The 18,983-nt window shown below is 40.7% G+C and overlaps 3 protein-coding genes across 3 annotated transcripts; 2 read left to right on the forward strand and 1 right to left on the reverse strand.

Moving 5' to 3' along the window:
• Positions 1-2,991: 2,991 nt before the first annotated feature.
• Positions 2,992-4,611, reverse strand: LOC137904801 (7-alpha-hydroxycholest-4-en-3-one 12-alpha-hydroxylase-like). The gene has a single exon (XM_068749004.1). The coding sequence runs from the start codon at positions 4,609-4,611 to the stop codon at positions 3,076-3,078; it is 1,536 nt and encodes a 511-aa protein (XP_068605105.1). The 3' UTR covers positions 2,992-3,075.
• Positions 4,612-10,181: 5,570 nt separating this feature from the next.
• On the forward strand, positions 10,182-12,639 carry LOC137904499 (HIG1 domain family member 1A, mitochondrial-like). Its single transcript, XM_068748686.1, has 4 exons — positions 10,182-10,308; positions 10,914-10,988; positions 11,413-11,547; positions 11,734-12,639. The coding sequence occupies exons 2-4, from the start codon at positions 10,919-10,921 to the stop codon at positions 11,790-11,792; spliced, it is 264 nt and encodes an 87-aa protein (XP_068604787.1). The 5' UTR covers positions 10,182-10,308; positions 10,914-10,918; the 3' UTR covers positions 11,793-12,639.
• A 1,494-nt stretch (positions 12,640-14,133) lies between these two features.
• ccdc13 (coiled-coil domain containing 13) lies at positions 14,134-18,111 on the forward strand. Its single transcript, XM_068749278.1, is given in 12 exon segments — positions 14,134-14,297; positions 14,408-14,547; positions 14,624-14,766; positions 15,118-15,189; positions 15,278-15,391; positions 15,486-15,590; positions 15,683-15,841; positions 15,924-16,100; positions 16,395-16,562; positions 16,679-16,776; positions 16,918-17,139; positions 17,795-18,111. Coding segments are annotated over 12 exon segments (1,671 nt in total). The 3' UTR covers positions 17,904-18,111.
• The last annotated feature ends 872 nt before the right edge of the window (positions 18,112-18,983 follow it).

Below are 18,983 nucleotides of genomic sequence, written 5' to 3' on the forward strand. Positions count from 1 at the left end.
TTTCACTGACAATGGAAAATAAATCTATTCTGATTCTGATTCTGAAACTGTTTTAAACCACTGGGAAGTAGATTATAAAGGAAAGACCTTCATATCCAAGTTTCTATTTTATTTTCACTTTTGTTTTAAGCGGAACAAGTCAGTTTGAACAATAAATCAAGCATTTGTTGGTATGCTAAAAAGTATACACACATACACACACACACACACACACACACACATATATATATATATATGAAACAAAGCAACTGGCATCCATGAGAGTCTTCACTATCACCCACAACAACAATGAAAAGACCTACCTTTCCATACGGATGAAACAGGAGCTTATTCTATGGTTGTTCATCCTGGGCAAACATCGAGAGGCATCGTTTTCGTTTCACTGCTGAGGCTCAGAAGCAGGATGAGAAAGACAATGGGCCATTTTTCTTGAAACCCCTCACCACCAGGCAGGATACTGAGGAGACCAGCATCCTGCAAAAGGCCCCATTGTTTGCCCTTCTGCCGGATTTTCCATGACCATGGATTGTTTATTTAATACATTCAGGATGACTCCTTCTAACACTGAATTTGTTCACGGAAACTAAGAACTAATCCAGCTTCTTTCCTCCTTGTTAAATCATTATTGATAATTATAGTGATATCATGATAAGCTTCTTGACATAAATCAATATCATTTATTAATAAGAACATATAATTAAAGGAAGATTGAGCAAATTTGTTTATCAAAATAGTAGCCCTTTGCATGAATCAGTGTTCAAGAAGTAGCTCTCAGTTTCAAAAAGGTTGTTGACCCCTGGTCTAATCAATATGTTTTCATCAATGAATAACCTCACTCCATTGGGAAATAAAATGTTAATGTTGCCACATATTTTACAGCTGCTTCATTCCTGCCGGAAACAGACAGCAGTGTATTCAAATCATGTCAGCATAATGTTTTATATTAAATGTACATTTCCTGTATGTATATATATATATATATATATATTTGTTTTGGGGTTTTTTAGCAGAAAAATGTTCCGGAGTTGCTGAACTCTGCAGATTCTAACAAAACCAACTCGGGTTCTGAGCAGCATCTTAGCTGCCCCGAGGACTGCGCTCTTCTGGAAGGAGATGTCGGACGTTGTTCCTGGCATCTGCTGGAGCCATTCACACAGCTTGGGGGGGTTACTGCCCCTCGTGCCCCGATCACGACTGGCACGACTGTTTCCTTCACTCCACACATTTTCTGCAGCACTTCCATCAGCCCTTGGTATTTCTCGAGCTTTCTTCCTGATGTTGCTTTCGCTCTGGATTGCACGGGCCTTCCCCTATATAAGGCCAAACACAACAACCAGCTGTATTTTTCACTAGTCTACTCTAAGGTGCGTAAGATAATGATGATGACATGGGCGGAAATGTAGCGTTTATTACTGCCAGATGTGTTTGTTTCAACCCAAGTGACCTCTTTCAGTCAACAGAGCTTGAGGTTCTTGGGCATTTTTAAGCGGATGGTAAAAACAAGCAAAGTATTTTTTTTAATACAGGGATACACGTATACTGAAATATTCTTCTGCTGTAACAAGAAGAATCGGTTATGAGCAAATAATTAAAAGAAGATTTGGCCTTAGCATCACATGTGACATCTCTGGAGAAAAAAAAAAAGATGGAAAATAATCCTTTCATGATTTTTATTTTTTTTAAATCACTTGCTTGTGATTATTAACATCTAACATATACCATTATCACATTATTCAGTGGGAAATCGTTTCTTCATTGGCATGTGAGGTAAAAAGGCTAGAACTTTAACTTTTTGAAAAAGTGAGTTTTTTAACAGTGTTTTCTAAAAACTAAACAACTTGGAGAAAGAGCATCACAGTTCCTGTGTGTAATATGAGAGTCTCCTTTCTTTGTTAGACTAATAAAAACTTGATCACCACTGTCTGTTTGATACTTTCATCTAAGTTTGGTGTGTTACTGTGTTGGACCCAAACACAAAACTGAGAGTGACACTTTCTTATCTTAGAGCAGAGCCAACACACCTATTATAATTGCAATAATATTATTGTATAGTAATAAGTTATTCATTAGCAGAATAGTGATTCACATTTTATCAGCACTGACTGACTTTAGTTTAATCTGATATTAGTGGCCCTCTGTTGCAAGACATGTCTGTCTGGTATGGATTCAAATGCAGAGGCACAGACTGACAGTAGAGAATCAGAAGGGTTTATTTCAGCAAAGGTTCGGCACACACAAAGGCAGTCCACACTGGCAAAGGCATCCGAATCGTCAGGCAAAATTCAAGGTCAAAAATCAGACAAAGGTTCAACACAACAAGGCAGAGATATCCAAATCAGCAGGCTAAAGACGAGGTCGAAAAAGCAGGCAAAGATTCAGATACAAGGGTGCGGCTGTTGTGCGAGTGAAAGGTACAACGAACTGGGAGAGGACTGAAGATGGAGGGCTAACAAGGCAACGATGAGCAGGTGTAGCAATCAGAGCAGGTGTGACGACGAGAGGGAAAGAGGTCAGAACGCAGGAAATAATAAGGCAACACGTGAAGGCAGGGCAAAAAAAAGCCAACAAAAATTAGAAAAGAAAAAACACAAACATGACAATTTCAGAGCTTTATTTAAAAAAAGAAAACACAGTTCAACATTTCACCACAAAACAGCGAGTCAGACTGTCAACATGACCTCAGATAATGGATGTCAAAAACAGCGATGCAACAGCCTGTCACTATCACAGAAATCTAACAGTAAATATTCACGAAAAATATTTCACTTCAACTTATAAAGGGAATTTTTCGAACAAGTTTCATTAAAATTGCAAATGAGAACACAATACAGCAAAAGTGACTGTAATTTGACCCAATTCCTCAACAACATTCAAGTGATATCTCTCCTGCCTTGTTTGCAGCTTAATGTATATATCTATATATTCCTCTAAATGTACAAAGTGAAAAGTACATTTAAAAAAACAACGCTTGCAGAGATTATTAGAGGTTGATTAGCTGTGGCGATCCCTGACGGGATGAGCCGAAATATAAATGAATTGTAATGGCTTACCAGACAAATGCAATGATTGACTGTTTTAATGTCGCCGTCTGTATCGAAACGGTACATCGCGTTGGGGCTGCATTGTTCCAAAGCCCCATCGCTTAAAGTCAATCTCAGGTATCTCCTCATCAGGATTCTTCAATTCAAACTCAAAATAGACCAGCATGAGAAAAACAAACTGCTTCAGCTCATTGGTTGCAAAGAAACGGCCAGGACACATGGAGACCCCAGCCCCCCAGGGCATGTTGTAATACTTCACCTTCTTCCCACCTTTGTAAAAGTCAGTTTTCTTCGTCCCGTCAGGATTCAGAAAGCGGTCATATTTAAATGAGCGTGGGTCAGGGTGGATCTCTGGGTCAATCTGAACGGCGCTGTAAGGAAACATTGCCACTCTGTCACCCTGGCGAATTAAGTATTCGCGCCCGTCAGCCATCTTCAGAGTCATATCCTCGAGCACTGCTCTAGTGAGGAGGGGTGCAGCAGTGAGGCGCAGGGTCTCCTGTATGGCGCTATCCAGGACAGGCGTCTTCGTCAGCATATCACAGGTCAGACTGACTAAAGGGCCACCGCGCTTGACTTCCTGTCCTGATTCCTTCAGGACCTTATCTACTTCCTCTGTCACCGCTGCCAAAGCATCTTCGTGTTTCATGAGGAAGAGGAGCAACCAGAAAGCCGATGGCCCTGTGTTGCCCTGGGAAGCCCAAAGAAGAATAAACATATATCTGTCGATCATTGACTCTTTCATACCTGCCTCCTGTTTGCCTTGCTGCACATCCCACACCCAGCGACTGATATTGTCCCTGATCCTCATCTTCTGCACTGACAGAGTCCTCCAGAAGTGTTCCAGCAACCTCTTGGCCTCCAAGCGCTTCCTTGGCGTCAGGACCCCATAGGCCAGGTTTGGGAATAGCTGGTCATATTTACGAAACTCGTAAAATAAGGCTTCTGATTCAACTCGGTCTTTCTCTTTGGCTTGTTCCTCATTTGCTTTTGAATTACTCGGCTCATTGCCATACAGAGACAAGTAGCCAGCCCTAAAAACAATGTTGTAGCTGTATGAAAACAGCGCGCCGTCTATCCAGGTCTTTTGCTCTGCTGCCGAGTCCATGTTGTGCAACATCAGATTCTGCAAATTTGACATCATGGCTTGCGTCATTCCTTCTAGGCCGTCACCTTTCAGATGCTTGCTGCTGGACGTCTGGTGAATTTCTTGGTCAATTCCAATGGTTTCGTAGCCAAACACTCTGCGGACCAGCTGGGCTGCAAACTTGGAGAAGTCCAGTTTATCTCTACACTCCTTCACAATAGCCCCAAACGATAGGGGGTCCTGAAGGAACGTAACATAAAATCCTCCCAGCTGAATTGTGAACACAGCTCCATGTTTTTGTTTCATCCTCTCAATGAACTTTAAAGTGTCCCTGCGAAATTCTAAAACATGGCCCAGCCAAGGAATGAGTCCCTTATCCAAAGGGGGTTCTCCTGGTCGCCGCTGTCGAAAGACCCCGAGTAGGTACAGCCCTCCAATCAGAGCCGTCAAAAAAGCCAGCAGGATCGGCAGCAGCAGCCCCATGACAGATTCCTCGAACGGTTGCATGGTGGTTTGGAGTCCTGGTTCACATCCCGCATGATAAACGAGCAGTTGCTCCTCCTTTTCATGGGGAAGGTTTTTGCATTCCAGGAAATCGGTGACTGGTTCTTTCCAGTGGGGACATGAGACTCTTTAGTCCTTGAGTGGTTGTTCAGTTTCAAACAGTTATAACATTTAAATGAATATGTACTAAACGGACACTGCTGTGATCAATGATCTGCAAATCTGCCATTAAGGTATAACTAGCACATGATGGCAGAATAAAGAGAGGTAGCTCATCTTATCTTCTGCCAAAGTACGTTTGTACTTTGAAGTACAAACACCCGATGATAAGCATAATCACATAGTACATAGATTGTAAGTCTACGATGTGGAAATTACCAACAGGAAACTACAACAGGACATTCTGGATTATATTTGCTCTATTGCTTGTTTGATTGACCTCATTTGCAGTCGCTATATCTGTGCGTCAAGATTAGCATCAAGGGAATGTTTTTGACGGTAAAAGTCACATGACCCTTGTCATATTAAATGTAATATCTGAAAGCATTCGACTGTTTGTGCTCAGAGGTGCAAAGTACAGTCTTGAATTGTATTTACAGTTGAAAACCTAATATTAATATCTCATATCGCCAGACAGTAAGGATTGTGAAAATGTACAACAGCAATCTAGAGATCATCCTGTGTTCACATCTGCCAGAAACTCCAGACACACATAGAACAAATTAAAGTGCAAATAAATAAAAAGAAGCAATCTGATTTTAGATGTGTGCACAGTGGACTGAATCTACAGAGCTCTTTGACTGTCAGTGTAAATGTAGCACCACCTGCTGGTCTTTATGGCTTACTGGAAATAGAATGGTGGAAGTAAAAAAACAAAAGAAGAAGAAGAATCAAGGTTGGTTGAAGTTGTTTCACCTCTTGTCATAGTTCTGGCTGACTGGTAGAGAGTCCAGATGCTTATGCTCATGTTGGAGGAGAAAACTAACATCGGACCGAAACAACCAGGAAAATAAGTCTTGTCAGGGATCATTTCCGTTCATGTCTGTGAATAAAAATAAATAATAATATAAATAACCCATTAGATTTAAATCTGTAACTGGGTAGATCCAAGAATTTATTGTATACTTGCTGAACATTGTGAGACGGCGCCTTTAAAAAAATTATTTTCTGTAATTGCAGAAAATCTACTTAATCAGTTTCCATGAAAGCCGGGCGGCGCGAGATAAGTATACCTGTTAATCATTCGACCTTAGTGGAGGTGTGAGCGGAGCCAGTTCGGACAGTAGTGGTGAAGCTTGTTTTGAACAACTCAATGATGAAAAGTGTATCGGGTTTGAAGTGCATGGAAATTGTGGGTTTGCTGTTGGATTTGTTGTTCTTGGCAACGGCCCAGTTTGGATGACCTTAATCTTAAATGCTTTCCAGATGTTTATCTGCTCCTTGGCCTTTCCTTCTTTCCTGATGGGGATGTTTTGGGCCCAGTGGTTCAGGATTCTGATCACCCCTAACTTGTGCTACATTGGGTGGTGAGAAGTCCCACAAGAAAGCAAATATTCCTTTCCCGGCCTTACGCAAACTACGAAGGATTGACTGGATGGTTTATTTAGCTGTTTGTGGGTTGATAAGGACCCAAAATCACCATAATAGTGTAGAAACATGGGGAAAGTGAGTTGTTCATAATATGGGACCTTCAACAGAGTGAATATAAATTTATGACTGAGTAAATATCTTAACATTTCCTTTTGTCAGTTACTATATCTAATAACATCTCATACTGTTCCTGTTCATGTATGACAAATGCTGAGGAAGTTCTGCTACTTTTTAAGATGAATAATTTAACGTGACTGAAAGTCTTAAATATCTGCAGCAGTAAAATGTCACACATGAATGGGGGGGACAATTTTTGTCACAGGGAACCATAAAAAAGAAGAACAATTAATCATTTAAATCTAATTAAAACCTGCAGTAAAGTAAGGATTTGCTTTCACAAATTATGTTTGGTGATGTACTTGCTTATTATTTTTTATATTTCAACTTTAAATCGATGACAGTTGCTAATGATGACCTGATAACATTGCTGCATGCAGTATTTAGACTTAAAACACACAAACACACACACACACACACAGAGTTGTTTTTAAATCTACTTTGGCATGATCCTGATTATTTACCATCTCAATTTAGTACTGGTCTACAACACTGGGTGGCGATATTTCCTTTGCAACGGGCCTGAATTGACATGGATCATGGTCGAGGTAATTTCCCTCAGCTCTGTGAATGACAGTGCCATTTCCTTATCTGTGTACAAGGAAAAGCAAGACAATGCAGGAGCTAAGTCAAAATTCAGATGTTAGCCTTTTCTGATTTTGCTTCTTGAGCAAAAAAAGAATATCAAAATGTTTATATTGAATTAGATGGAAGATGTTTGTTTGCAACACTCCCTCCTTTCTCACTGTCCTTAAATCTGCGGCACACATCAGGGCCTGGAGCATAATCTTCATGGACATAATTGCATAATGGAAAAAAAACCACAGGCAACATTAGTGCTTCAAAGCTGTTTCTGATTTCTGTTCTCCAGATGGCTGAAAAACAATGCACACGATCTCATAACAGCTTTAGCTCATTTGCAAAAGATCTTATATTTCAAGCGTCCCACATTGTTTTCTTTGGTTGGCCGTGTCTCAGTACATTCTTTAAACTAACAATAAATAATCATTCATAATATACACGAATAAGCATATCAAATATGTCATTTGTTTTGTGCTCGTTTTGTGCAGATTTGTGTCACTGAAACTGATGCTGCCATAAATCTTTGTGCCAAATGACCTAAATTTTGTAAGTAGGTAAGTCTGTAAAAGTATGGCTGTTCAGCGTTAGCTTTCTCGTTAGGTACTCTAGAAAGTAACGGCAAACATCATGTCACCATTAAACAATATCATGTTTGCTCGAGTTTCTTGTAGCGGTTGGTTTTTCTTTGGCATTGCTCTGGTGTCAGGCAGGAGAACAGACTTGTCACCTTTCTCTCCTGCAGTCGTAGAAAGAGACACAAATAGCACATCAGCCACTTTGAATTCCTTCTCAAACAGTTGACATAGTTAACAAAAAAGCCACCTGTATTGATGACCTGATTTAATTTGTCCCGAGACGTTGGTTAGACTTAGTTGCCGTATTCCACGACATCTTGCAACTCGGTCCTCAACCGTCATGAAGCCCATGACATTTGAGGCTCATTATCAAAGACCAAAATGTCAGTTATCTTCATTGTCCATGAAGGCTCATCATCAAAGCAACAGCTTGGACGATGAGCCTTTGAAGTCTTTGATGTTGATATTAATATATATCAGTGTAAGCTGTCAGAACCGAGTCGCTTTCCAGAACAACCAGGAGAAATGGCAAGCAAAAAGAAGATGACTGTCACTTTCGAGTCATATAACAAGATCAAAGTGAATTCTACACACAATCGGATGGATGATCTCGGCAGCCTCCCCTCGAAGCCAGATGACGGTCCCATCAGCACCGAGATGAATGTTAAACCGAAGGACAACAGTAAAACCAGACGGAGGACAAAGAGAAAACTCCAGATGGTGGAAAAGAGTCACCGTACCAAGGACCTGGATAGGAAAAAGGAGCCGATGGAGGAAGGGGGTCATCAGGACATCGGTGCTGTTGAGAGCGAGCTCAATGACCCCCAGGTGAAATATGACCAGCTCATATTGCCTATGGATGACCTGCAGAAGAAGCAGGCAGAGATGGAGCTCCAGATGGTGGAAAAGAGTCACCGTACCAAGGAGCCGATGGAGGAAAGGGGTCATCAGGACATCAGTGCTGTTGAGAGCGAGCTCAATGACCTCCAGGTGAAATATGACCAGCTCATATTGCCTATGGAAGACCTGCAGAAGAAGCAGGCAGAGATGGAGCTGGAGAATAGAAATATTGTTGAGCAGATTTCTGCTCTTCAGAAGAGCCTCCACTTTCAGAAAGAAACTGAGAAGACGACCCGGCAGCAGCAGATAGACGATGTGGCCCGGCTCAAAGAGCTACTTGAAAAGAAAGAGCAGGAGCTTGTTGAGGCCAAACTGGCTGCCATAAAACGAAGGGAGGCATTATACGAGCTGGAAGATGCAAAGGAAGCTCTGTGCTCTATTCAAGGTGATCTCGTCACCTGTCAGGAGGAGACGCAGCTGCTGTTGGAGGCTGTTGAACGCCAGCGGGAGAACGCTTCCACGATGGAGAAATGTTTCATGGAGAGAGTCGCCCAGATGGAGGAGGCTCATAAGAAAGAGCTGGCTGAGCAAAACGAATGGTTTGACAAGGAGCTGGGTGACATCAAGGAGGCCCAGAGAACCGAGGAGGTCAAGGTCCAGGTCCAGGTCCCCAAAGAGGACGACGCCCTGTCACAGGAGCGCTCAAAAAAGAAATCCAAAAAGAGGAAGCGCTTCTGGGCTCGTCTATTCCCAAGGTGCATGAGGAAAGACCGTTCCTCTGGGACCCAGGAGTCCTGCGCCAGCCATTAACACTCTGGACCCGGATGCCCACTGCCCATTAACTATTTCTCTGTAAGCAACAGAAGAAAAAAAAAGAAAAAAATGGGCACTTGGAGAGGTCTTCACCGTTTCTGAAACAACAATGTAAAAAAATATTAACTTGCTTGAGTGTAAAAACAGCCTTTAAGCTATCTGAAAGTCTGAAGGGGGGGTACGTCTGGCAAGAATCGGAAGGAGTTTTAACTCCCACCTCCGGGAGAGCTTCGACCATGTACCGGGGGAGGCAGGGGACATTGAGTCCGAGTGGACTCTGTTTCGTGCCTCCATTGTCAAAGCGGCCGATCGGTGCTGTGGCCATAAGTGGGGTCGGTGCCTGTCGTGGCGGCAATTCCCGAACCTCTTGGTGGACACCGGTGGTGAGGGATGCCGTCAAGCTGTAGCAGGAGTCCTATCAGGCCTTTTTGGCCTGTGGGACTCTGGAGGCAGCAGACAGGTACCGACAGTCCAAGCGACTCCGCTTGTGCCAAGTGCAGCTACCGCGGTTGCTGAGGCAAAAACCCGGGCATGGGAGGAGTTCAGTGAGGCTAGAGTTCTAGTGAGATTAGAGATTAGAGATAGGTGGCTGTTTATTAAGGCTTATATGTGTTTCTTTGTGTTTCATAGCAAAACAGGTTAGGAGCCTGTTGTGCCAGAAGTAGTTCTCATTTCATTTCTGGTTGTCACATGCGCGTATAATCTCTGACTTTATGAGAGGCTTGCACAACAGCTGCTGCATTCAATGTTCACGATAAATGTGTGATTTTGTTTTTGATTTGTTCAGATAATGTAAATAAAGCATATCTCCACTAAGAAAACCGAAAAGTTATTGATTTGATGTTCAGACTCATTCAGAGGTGAACGCACATGTAGAAAAATCTCAAACTTTACTGATGTAACGCGTTTGAACCTTCAGTTCGAGCTGAAGGTGAAACGCGTGATGGTGTTCTCCTTCCCCGACCGCCCTGAACGCAACACGGTCCCGTCACACCTCTGACGTCACCCCTCGTGGGCTGGTTCATTGAGAACATCACGTAGCCGGCTGATTACGACACTTCCTCTCAGTGCGTCGTTGGGGCCGTAAAGTCTCCTTTAACTTTCAGGGATCATTTATTTCGTTCCAGGTGATTTAAAAAGCCGCACGCTCCTAAAACAGGTAACAAAAAAATGATTCAACCTTTTTAAGGCGTGATGGTTTTGTGCCGTCTTTAAAATGTAAAGCTCGTTCTTGATTGTTTTACCATGTTTGGTATACCGTACTGTATCTTGCGTTATTAAGCCTTTGATCGAAATAGAAGACTCATTCAAAGTTTAATGTTGCGTCACACATAGCGTCGATGTCAGCCGGAGCTATTTCGTCCAATAAAAGTACGTCTATGGCCAGCCATTTTAACATTTAACAGCTAAATGCAGATATCCAAGACGTGAATTACGGATATCTGCAACTGAATTGTAGATGTCTGGAATTCCAGTTAGATAATCCGAAAATGAACATGCATATATCTTGAACTGAGATTAATTAAAGACATGTTTAAGAACTGGAATTTACGACTAGTCGGAATCAAATTGTAGATATCTCAAAATAAATTAAATGTTAAAAGGGTTTGGCATAGATGTCTTCCTGCTATCCAGCTGTAAGCAGTGAAGTCACTGGTTGTAACCCCCCGAACGTCCCATTAGCCATAACAGCAAGGAAGGGTGTCTGTAATTACGGCAAACATGTCTCCAAGGAGAACTAATATCCAAGTTTCTTTTTCTCAGAGAAAATGTCTTCTTACGAAGAGAATGAGTCAAAGTTCCTGCGAAAAGCTAAAGAGTCTCCATTTGTGCCAGTGGGTGAGTACATATTGTGCGGAGTCCTAAATATAATAATTAAAAAAAAAACGTTTATTGAAATAACTTGCAGTAAATGACATACTATGTTTATATTCTGTCTGTAGACCAGCGGTTAGAGAGAACATTATTTATAAAATTACGAAATGGAAAGCGTGAGAGGGCGAATAGACGTTTTGTTTCACCCGGACCCACGACCTTCAATGGTCCGGCGCTGCGCTTTGCATTCTGGTTGTTGTAGTTTTTACTATTTTGAGGGCACGCCGGAACACATTTTCTGTTCTGTTTAGTCATGCACTTTCTTCTTTTTTAATATTTTTGGTGAGACTACCGGCCAGTAATGAAATACTTGCTTAAGCGTACCTCGCTGCCATGACAACCTAAAACTTGGCATCCATGTAATGTTTTGTACTTTTGCTCCTCTTAGGAATGGCTGGATTCTTTGCCATTGTGGCATACAGGCTCTATAAAATGAGAAGTCAGAGTAACACCAAAATGTCAATTCAATTGATTCACATGCGTGTAGCTGCCCAAGGCTTCGTGGTTGGATCCATTACTGTTGGTAAGTCCTATAACACGGAATGTCACATTTGACTTGACCTTTTATAATTGATCTTTAACAAAATATTCTTGTCAGATAAAGCCGTCTGGATAGGTGCAGGTTAAACAGAAATAAAAGGCTCTCATTTTTATGTCAATCTTTTTAAGTGTCATAACCTCACTCTTCTCTGTTTTTTTTCTTTTTTAGGCGTCCTGTATTCGATGTACAAGGAATACGTGGCAAAATCCATAGAAGAAAAGAAGTAGTGCAACACATATCAACATAGCCCCTGACACTGATAGATTTATGCTTTTATTTTTTAAAGATCATATTTAATGCACACACCACTTGAGCAGCCCAGACACTGTAAATACTAACTTAACGATTGCATCTTTGACAGTATACAAAATAATATACTGGTTTGAGATCTGTGTAAACAGGTGGCATGACTGATGGAGTTTTATTTATATATTTTGAAGGATATCTGAGTAAAATAAACACTTGGAAGACTGGGAAGTTAGCTGAAATCAATATAACTAGGCTACATCTGGATTTATCATTAAATATGTGGCCTGACTTGTTGTCATTATTTTGTTGTACCATGTATTGGCTTTTGTTTATATTTAAATGTATTTTCTAGTTAATTTACCAAACGGAAATTGCACCATATCCCAGTGTTCCTCTGGCTGCATGGAGGGTTTGATACGGAAGACTTTGCTGTGTGGTCAGCACACCTGTGGTTTTACAATATTTTAAGGACACAAAGGGATTTTCACCAAGGTTATGATTATTACATTATCTCAGAAAAGAAATGGAAAACAAATATGTGTGGGTGTCTTGTAAAAGCTACAAAACATTTGTTTTTTTTTTGGCAGCCTGTATGCAAATTGCTATTTTCTCATTATTTTGTGATACAAAGAGGTCCAATGTTTCATTACAGCAGCTCTGAAAAACGTAGAATCCCGAGGTACTACAGGTTGTACAATAACCTATAAAATATCAAATTGCTTATTTGTTAAGACACATGCCATGAGTTATTTACAGTTGTGTTGTGTGGAAGTAATGAATGTTTGGAAAGTTTCTTCTGGCAATAAAGATTAACACTCTTTTAAATTCTGGATTTTTGTTTTGAAAATATTCCTGCATGACCTTAAGAATGGATTGCTATACTTCATAGTTGCCAGATTCAACCACATGCCAACATGCGAACACAGCCATAACCTATGAAGAAAAAAAATATCTCAGTAAAACAAGCGTATACAAACTTCGACCCAATCTAACATTCGGGGTGGCCCTTAATTTCTCTTCAGTCTCAGTTGCAATCAAGGGCTGACGGCTGAGATATTCAGGATGGCAGAATACGTTGAGGATTCAACTAGATTTAGTTGTGCACTATTATCCAAAGTGCACTATTCAAAATATTTTATGGGCTAAACTCAATATTTTATGGGCTAAACTTAACATTCTCTATCACTCCTGTCAAATAAAACTGTCCTGTTTCCTTCAATGTGTATTATCGCACCCTAAAGCCCAATTTTATGAAGAAATTGCATTGCGTAAATTCAAATGACGCACCTTTGAAAGAAGAAAAAGAAAAGCAGTGTCATGACTTGGGAACTCCAGACGGTGAATATCACTGAATGTACTCTGTGCTTAATCTGTAGTTTCCATCACTACTCATTGCAGTTAATCTGTCTTGATATGATACTATGTGACCAGTAGGGGGCACGACAGGAACGCAGATGGAGCACGAGGAATGATAAAGACACATTAACGTTTGAGCGCAGGCTCATTTGTTGATTAAGAAGTCTCCTAATGATTGAAGATGAACAACACAAATCTGCTCAGATTCCTTACGTCAAAAACTGGTCGCAAGATTGTGTAACGGCTGTTAGACACAAATGAGAGTCAACACGTAGTTCAAAGGTTCATATGCTACCGACGTCGTAAAAACAAAGAACGCGCTTTATTGCTTTTAGAATCCTCAGTTTTGACAGCTGTTATGCAGAATGTAGAATTTCGTTTTTCGGTGTTAATGACTCTATTTATTTATTTGTGCAGTTGTTTGGTTGGTTGCTACAGTTTTGAGTTGTTGTTTTTTTTAAAATCTCTATCTTCATGTCTTTCATAAGAAAAAGCACGGAATTCCCTTTTATGTTGTAAAGCGCTGTCCAGGCTCTTGTTCCCGCGAGAACTTTTTTCAAGTCTCGGGAGCGCCGTTGCTATGGACAACGAAGACGAACTCGCGTCCAGTTTGTAATGGCGACTCTTTGATAAACAACAGGTGAGTTTTCTTTAAATTGTACGACCTCACTGTTTATGTTCTTACAGAGGAGTTGGAACATTGTAAATATTCTCCAACGCTGTTTCCATGATTGCTCGTCACTTTATTTTAATCTAATGTAATCTGATCCAGAAATAAGTCAGTAAAAAATATAGAATTTTAACATTGAAGAGCCCATTCAAGGATAAGTTGAAGACAAAACATGTAGTTCTCAAATCCATCAAAAATATAACATGAATGTCAGTCACTCACAATTTAGCTGCCATGTTGATTTTTTACTTTCATTTCCTGACTTTATAAGTTGATTTTGTTCGTCATAGATCATGGAGAATGAAGACGAATTGACCAATTTGAGGCTCCAGTTCCAAACACTTCAAAAACATCAGGAGAAAAAAAAGATGGAGAGATATAAGGTCAAAGCCTCTGTCACCCCGGAGGATCTGGAACTGTCTAAGCAAGCTGTTCCGGCAGATTGTCTTGAAGACAGGTGAGTTTTATTTCACAGGTGATTAAGAAAAATACATAAACCACATAGAATTCCTTATAATTGATCACCAAGTGGCTATTAATAATCTCCTTGTAATTACTACCCCACAGACTACAGAATGAGAATCTGCTTGACCAGCTGAGGGAGCTTAAAGATGAAAATGGGCGGCTTTTTAAACTTCTGAATGAAAAGGATTTTGAGATTACATATTTGAAGAAGAAAAGAGAAGAAGAACGATCAGCTTTAGCAGGTGTGACTTCTATGTCATTGGCCGCATATAGCACCGTTATGATATATAATAACTACTTCATCACTCATCGCTTTAGGAACATCGGGCTTAGCAGGGGATATTGCAGCCACCAAGATTGTTGAGCTGTCAAAGAGGAACAGAGAACTAACTGCCGAAATTGAACGGGAAAAGATGAAATCCAAGCAAACCAGCAACAGAGTCAAAGAGCTTCAGGAAGAGGCAACAAGTCTTTGCATTATATGTGTCAGGATTTTATTATTTTACTTTTTTTTATTTGAGTATAATGTACACAGTAATCCCGATTTAGTTCAGACTGAATTTCATTCAGGTTTATAAATACAGTACTTCTATAAGTTTATCATTGTTGTGATCCAAACATTGAGCTGATAAAACCACATTAAAATATCAAAGTAAGGACACAGACAATGGTGTATTTGCTCATCCTTAATGTGTTACACTGCAGATAATGGCAGGATGTTGACGATTTGTGTTATTGTTATTTGTATAATTGTCTTTTATAATGTTATAATTTAATACACTTCCAATGAATAATCATGCTCCTATGTACAGCTCCAGTCTGCTTTGGTTCACTGCTCGCTTGATGTAAAGGCACAGATTAAGAGGACATCTGAAGGCTGTGAGGTATTTTCCCATAAAACATATTTGTATTGTTCCAACTTAAATGACTGAATCTCGGTCTGATTCACACATCGTCTGAACACAAAATCAGGAAAACCCATTGGTGAAGTCACTTCAGGACAAATTAGCTGCCGCCCAACTGAAAGTGGCCGAGCACCGCAATCAGATCCAGTCCATCAAACAGGAGCTGAAAGTAGCTCACAAGGTATCTCCTTTTTCCTAACTTCATTCTAAGTACTTTAGAACCTATTAATTAAGATCATCAATGACTTTTGTCATCAAAAATGTGACACCGCTAGGTTTTAATCAGTGAGATTGGAGAGGATGTCAATTTGCAGCAAATGTTAAATTGCCCCAGCGGCTTTAGAGGCCGCTCTCAGCAGATACTCACTCTACAGGCGAGGGTGAGCTAAACGTCACATAAGTGAAAATGTTAATTAAACGGCTTTATCTAAACGAGAATACAACATAAAGAAGACTGGGCATTGTTCAACAGGTGCGAGATCTGGAGCAGCAGTTGAATCAAAGACAGTCAAGTGTCTTGACCGTAGAGGACGAATTTCTGGGCGTCAGAGCCCTTCAGAAAACCCCCGCTCAAGACAGGAACCTCAGCTACATCCGCGCCATCGAGAAGGAAAAGAGGGACGCATTTGAGGTGTGTGGACTGTAAGCAAAAAGCAAAGAAATATAAATGTGTTAATGTGCCACAGCCCTGCTCTGTTCCCACACCTGCACAGAGGATCTCAGCGGACTATGAGGCCCTCCTGAAAGACCACAAGGAGGTGAAGAAAAAGCTGGAAGCCTCTAAGGCCAGGAACAATTCTCTGTCCATCGAAAACAAAACTCTGAAGGCCCAGATCTCCACCTTCCTGGAGAAGGGTAAACACGATGATGAGTTTGTGGCTGAGCTGCTGGTAAGCATTAGATAAGAGAAAAGCGTGTGTTTGTAAGTTAACAGGAAACAAAGACAACAAACAATCAGGATGCCTGATAATATTAGAACATCATCGGTATCAGCTGACAGACAACTTATATCTCGCGCTCATAAAATACTGTAATTATTCCATCAGGAATGTTCCTAAAAATGATTCTTAAAATATGCACGTGCAACACAAACCACTGAATAACTAGTTTTCTGATTGATCATTATGGTCTGTTAACCACATAATGATTACATTGCATGATAATTGTCCCTCTACCTCTGTCAGAAGCAGCAGGGCCTCATGCTGGAGGAGCTGAAACAGGTCAGACAACAGAGCAAAGACAGTCCAAAGCAACAGATGAGCACTGAGCCTCTACAGCACAGCAGTCTCATCCACAAGTTTCACAACAAGATCAGAGAACTTGAAGAGAAAATCCAGCAGCTCTCAGATAAGGTGGATGAACAGTTTAGCGCTTGCCTGTTGCACAACACAGCATGAACGTCATTCGAAAATCTGTGCTTCATCAGCTCTTGACCCAGCCATTAATTTTACATGCAAATCTATTGCAGGAAGAGGATGTGAAAACTCAATCCAACTCAACGACAACCTGCAGTTCACAATCTGCTCCTGAAGAGGGAGACACAAACATAAAAATGTCATCTTCAGGGTACGTGTGTTCATAGTCGTTGTGGTTCATTGGAGTGCAGGTATTGTTGTTTTATTTTATTGGAATTAGTCAATGCACACACACACACACACACACCGCGTTGTCACTGTATTCTTGTAGAAATATCTTTATTATGACAAGTATAACCTGATACACTGTGAAACACAAATATATTTACTATCAAGTTAATGAACAACACAAATCCAATTTATATTTGCGTTGTGTTTTCAGAGGTCCAAGTTCTTCAAAATGTCCACAGTGTCTGGCTGATGTTTCTGCACTGATGACCCAATGTGATGAGTATCGAATCCTCTCCGTGGAGAAGGACCAACTCCTTGAGCGAGTTCAAATCCTGCAGACAAAGTAGTGTATTCTTAACATATTGTTTCATCCATTACACACTATCTGTTGATATGACGTGCATGGTGTTTATAGTCTATATCTGCACGGGTCTAGTAAGGCGCAGCAGCATTGATATAATTGATCTGTTTTACCATGGAAATCTGGCTAAGGTTGAAACCTTATCACATTATATCAAAATGCAATATTTTCAGGACTAAAAAACATAATGTAAACATACCGGTAGTGCATCTTAATCCTGGGGAAGGCAGTATGTGTGCACTCTGAGTTTGTTTGATAGTAAATGCTAAATGATTCATGTAAGGAGCAAAGACCTTTTATAAATTATTTTTGTTTCATCTTGGAATTGGAATATTTGAGTCAATATCAACCTTTAAAATCCTTCTTCTGTGAGGAAACAAAGCACCACCACATTCTATTCATTTATTCCTCTGTGCATTTCCATTATAAGTCCATTTTGCATGTTTTGCACATTGCAGTTGTGTTTCAACAAAGTTTATTTTACTTTTATAGTATAAGTCCTGACTGATGACGGATCAAAGTAAAGCAAATTCATTTCTAATAATTGAATTTCGGGTACATTTGAACATTCTTCAGGGATGGCAGAAACGTCTGCATGTCCTAATTTATAATCAGAGAACTTGCTTGAATCTTTCAGAGAGAAAGAGATAAACCAGAAGTTGTTGGAAGCAGAACAGAAGCTCTGGGAGGAGCGTAGCAGGAATACGACTCTGGAGCAGCAGCTGGTGAAGACAAACTCAAAATAAAAGGTGTAGAACTGATATGCATGTGTAGATATTTCACTTCTAACTGTGACAATGGTCTAAATGTGGTGAACTGGTTATGATAGCATGCATCGATAAAGAGCGCTCACCACCGTGACGCCGCGGCTCTGCAGTGACGTGATGAGTCAAGTCAGGCATGGTTTCCTGCCGCTCTGCGACAGCCCAGACAAGACACTAACCAGGGGAAATGGCATACTCTGTGTACTTGCTGACCTCAGTTTGTGTACCCCAAGGAGCAGAGATCAAACTTATCCCTGATGGCACCAGACAAGTGTCCTTAGTAAGATGCCTCCTCACGAATTTGTATCTCGTGTGCTTATAGTTTTACAAATGTCAGTGTCACATTTCATTAAAATCTACATTTCATTAAATCTATGTGTGTCTTTGCCTCCACTTGAATCCATACAGTGTCTGTATTGAAATATTTGCGTAGACTAATGGGTCACCGAATGTAATAAAATAGAGAAGCAATTGTTCACCAAATGTTTTGAATATATCTTTTCTAACCATGGCTATGACCATCCTAGAGTTTTCCTTGGCTCCAGCTGGTTGAACATACATCCGCGACTGGCCAATCCAAATACTAAACACCCCAGTCAAGTTCCCAAATACTTACATATTCCTTTTAAATAGTACTGCTAATCATTTCTGACTTGACAGCTATGTGGGAATCGTGGTTAAAATGAATGCAAATTCACATCACATAAACTCCCAACCTAGTCCCTTATATGTCGCCAGATCATGTCACCCATATATATGCAGTATATGGCCATCTGCTGGGAGTGACATCCACATTCATAACAGCATAGCAACAGTTACTTTCTTCTGATGTAGTCAAAAAAAGATTTAAGCAGAAGCCCCCTCCTCTACCGCCTCCTCCCACATCACGCTTAATTTAAAACCATGGCTGAGTTAGTGTGCTGCTTCAAATACCGCACCCTGTGGGAGATTGGCAGGTCCCCATTGGACTGGGTGAGAAAGTGCCACAAGACAAAAATATCAGCGCTTGGATGCGATGAAGAAAGCCTTTATGCTCAGTAACAAAAAGCGGCTTGTGTTGAG

This window comes from Brachionichthys hirsutus, chromosome 15 (assembly GCF_040956055.1).
Source record: "Brachionichthys hirsutus isolate HB-005 chromosome 15, CSIRO-AGI_Bhir_v1, whole genome shotgun sequence".
NCBI classification, from domain to species: Eukaryota; Metazoa; Chordata; class Actinopteri; order Lophiiformes; family Brachionichthyidae; genus Brachionichthys; species Brachionichthys hirsutus.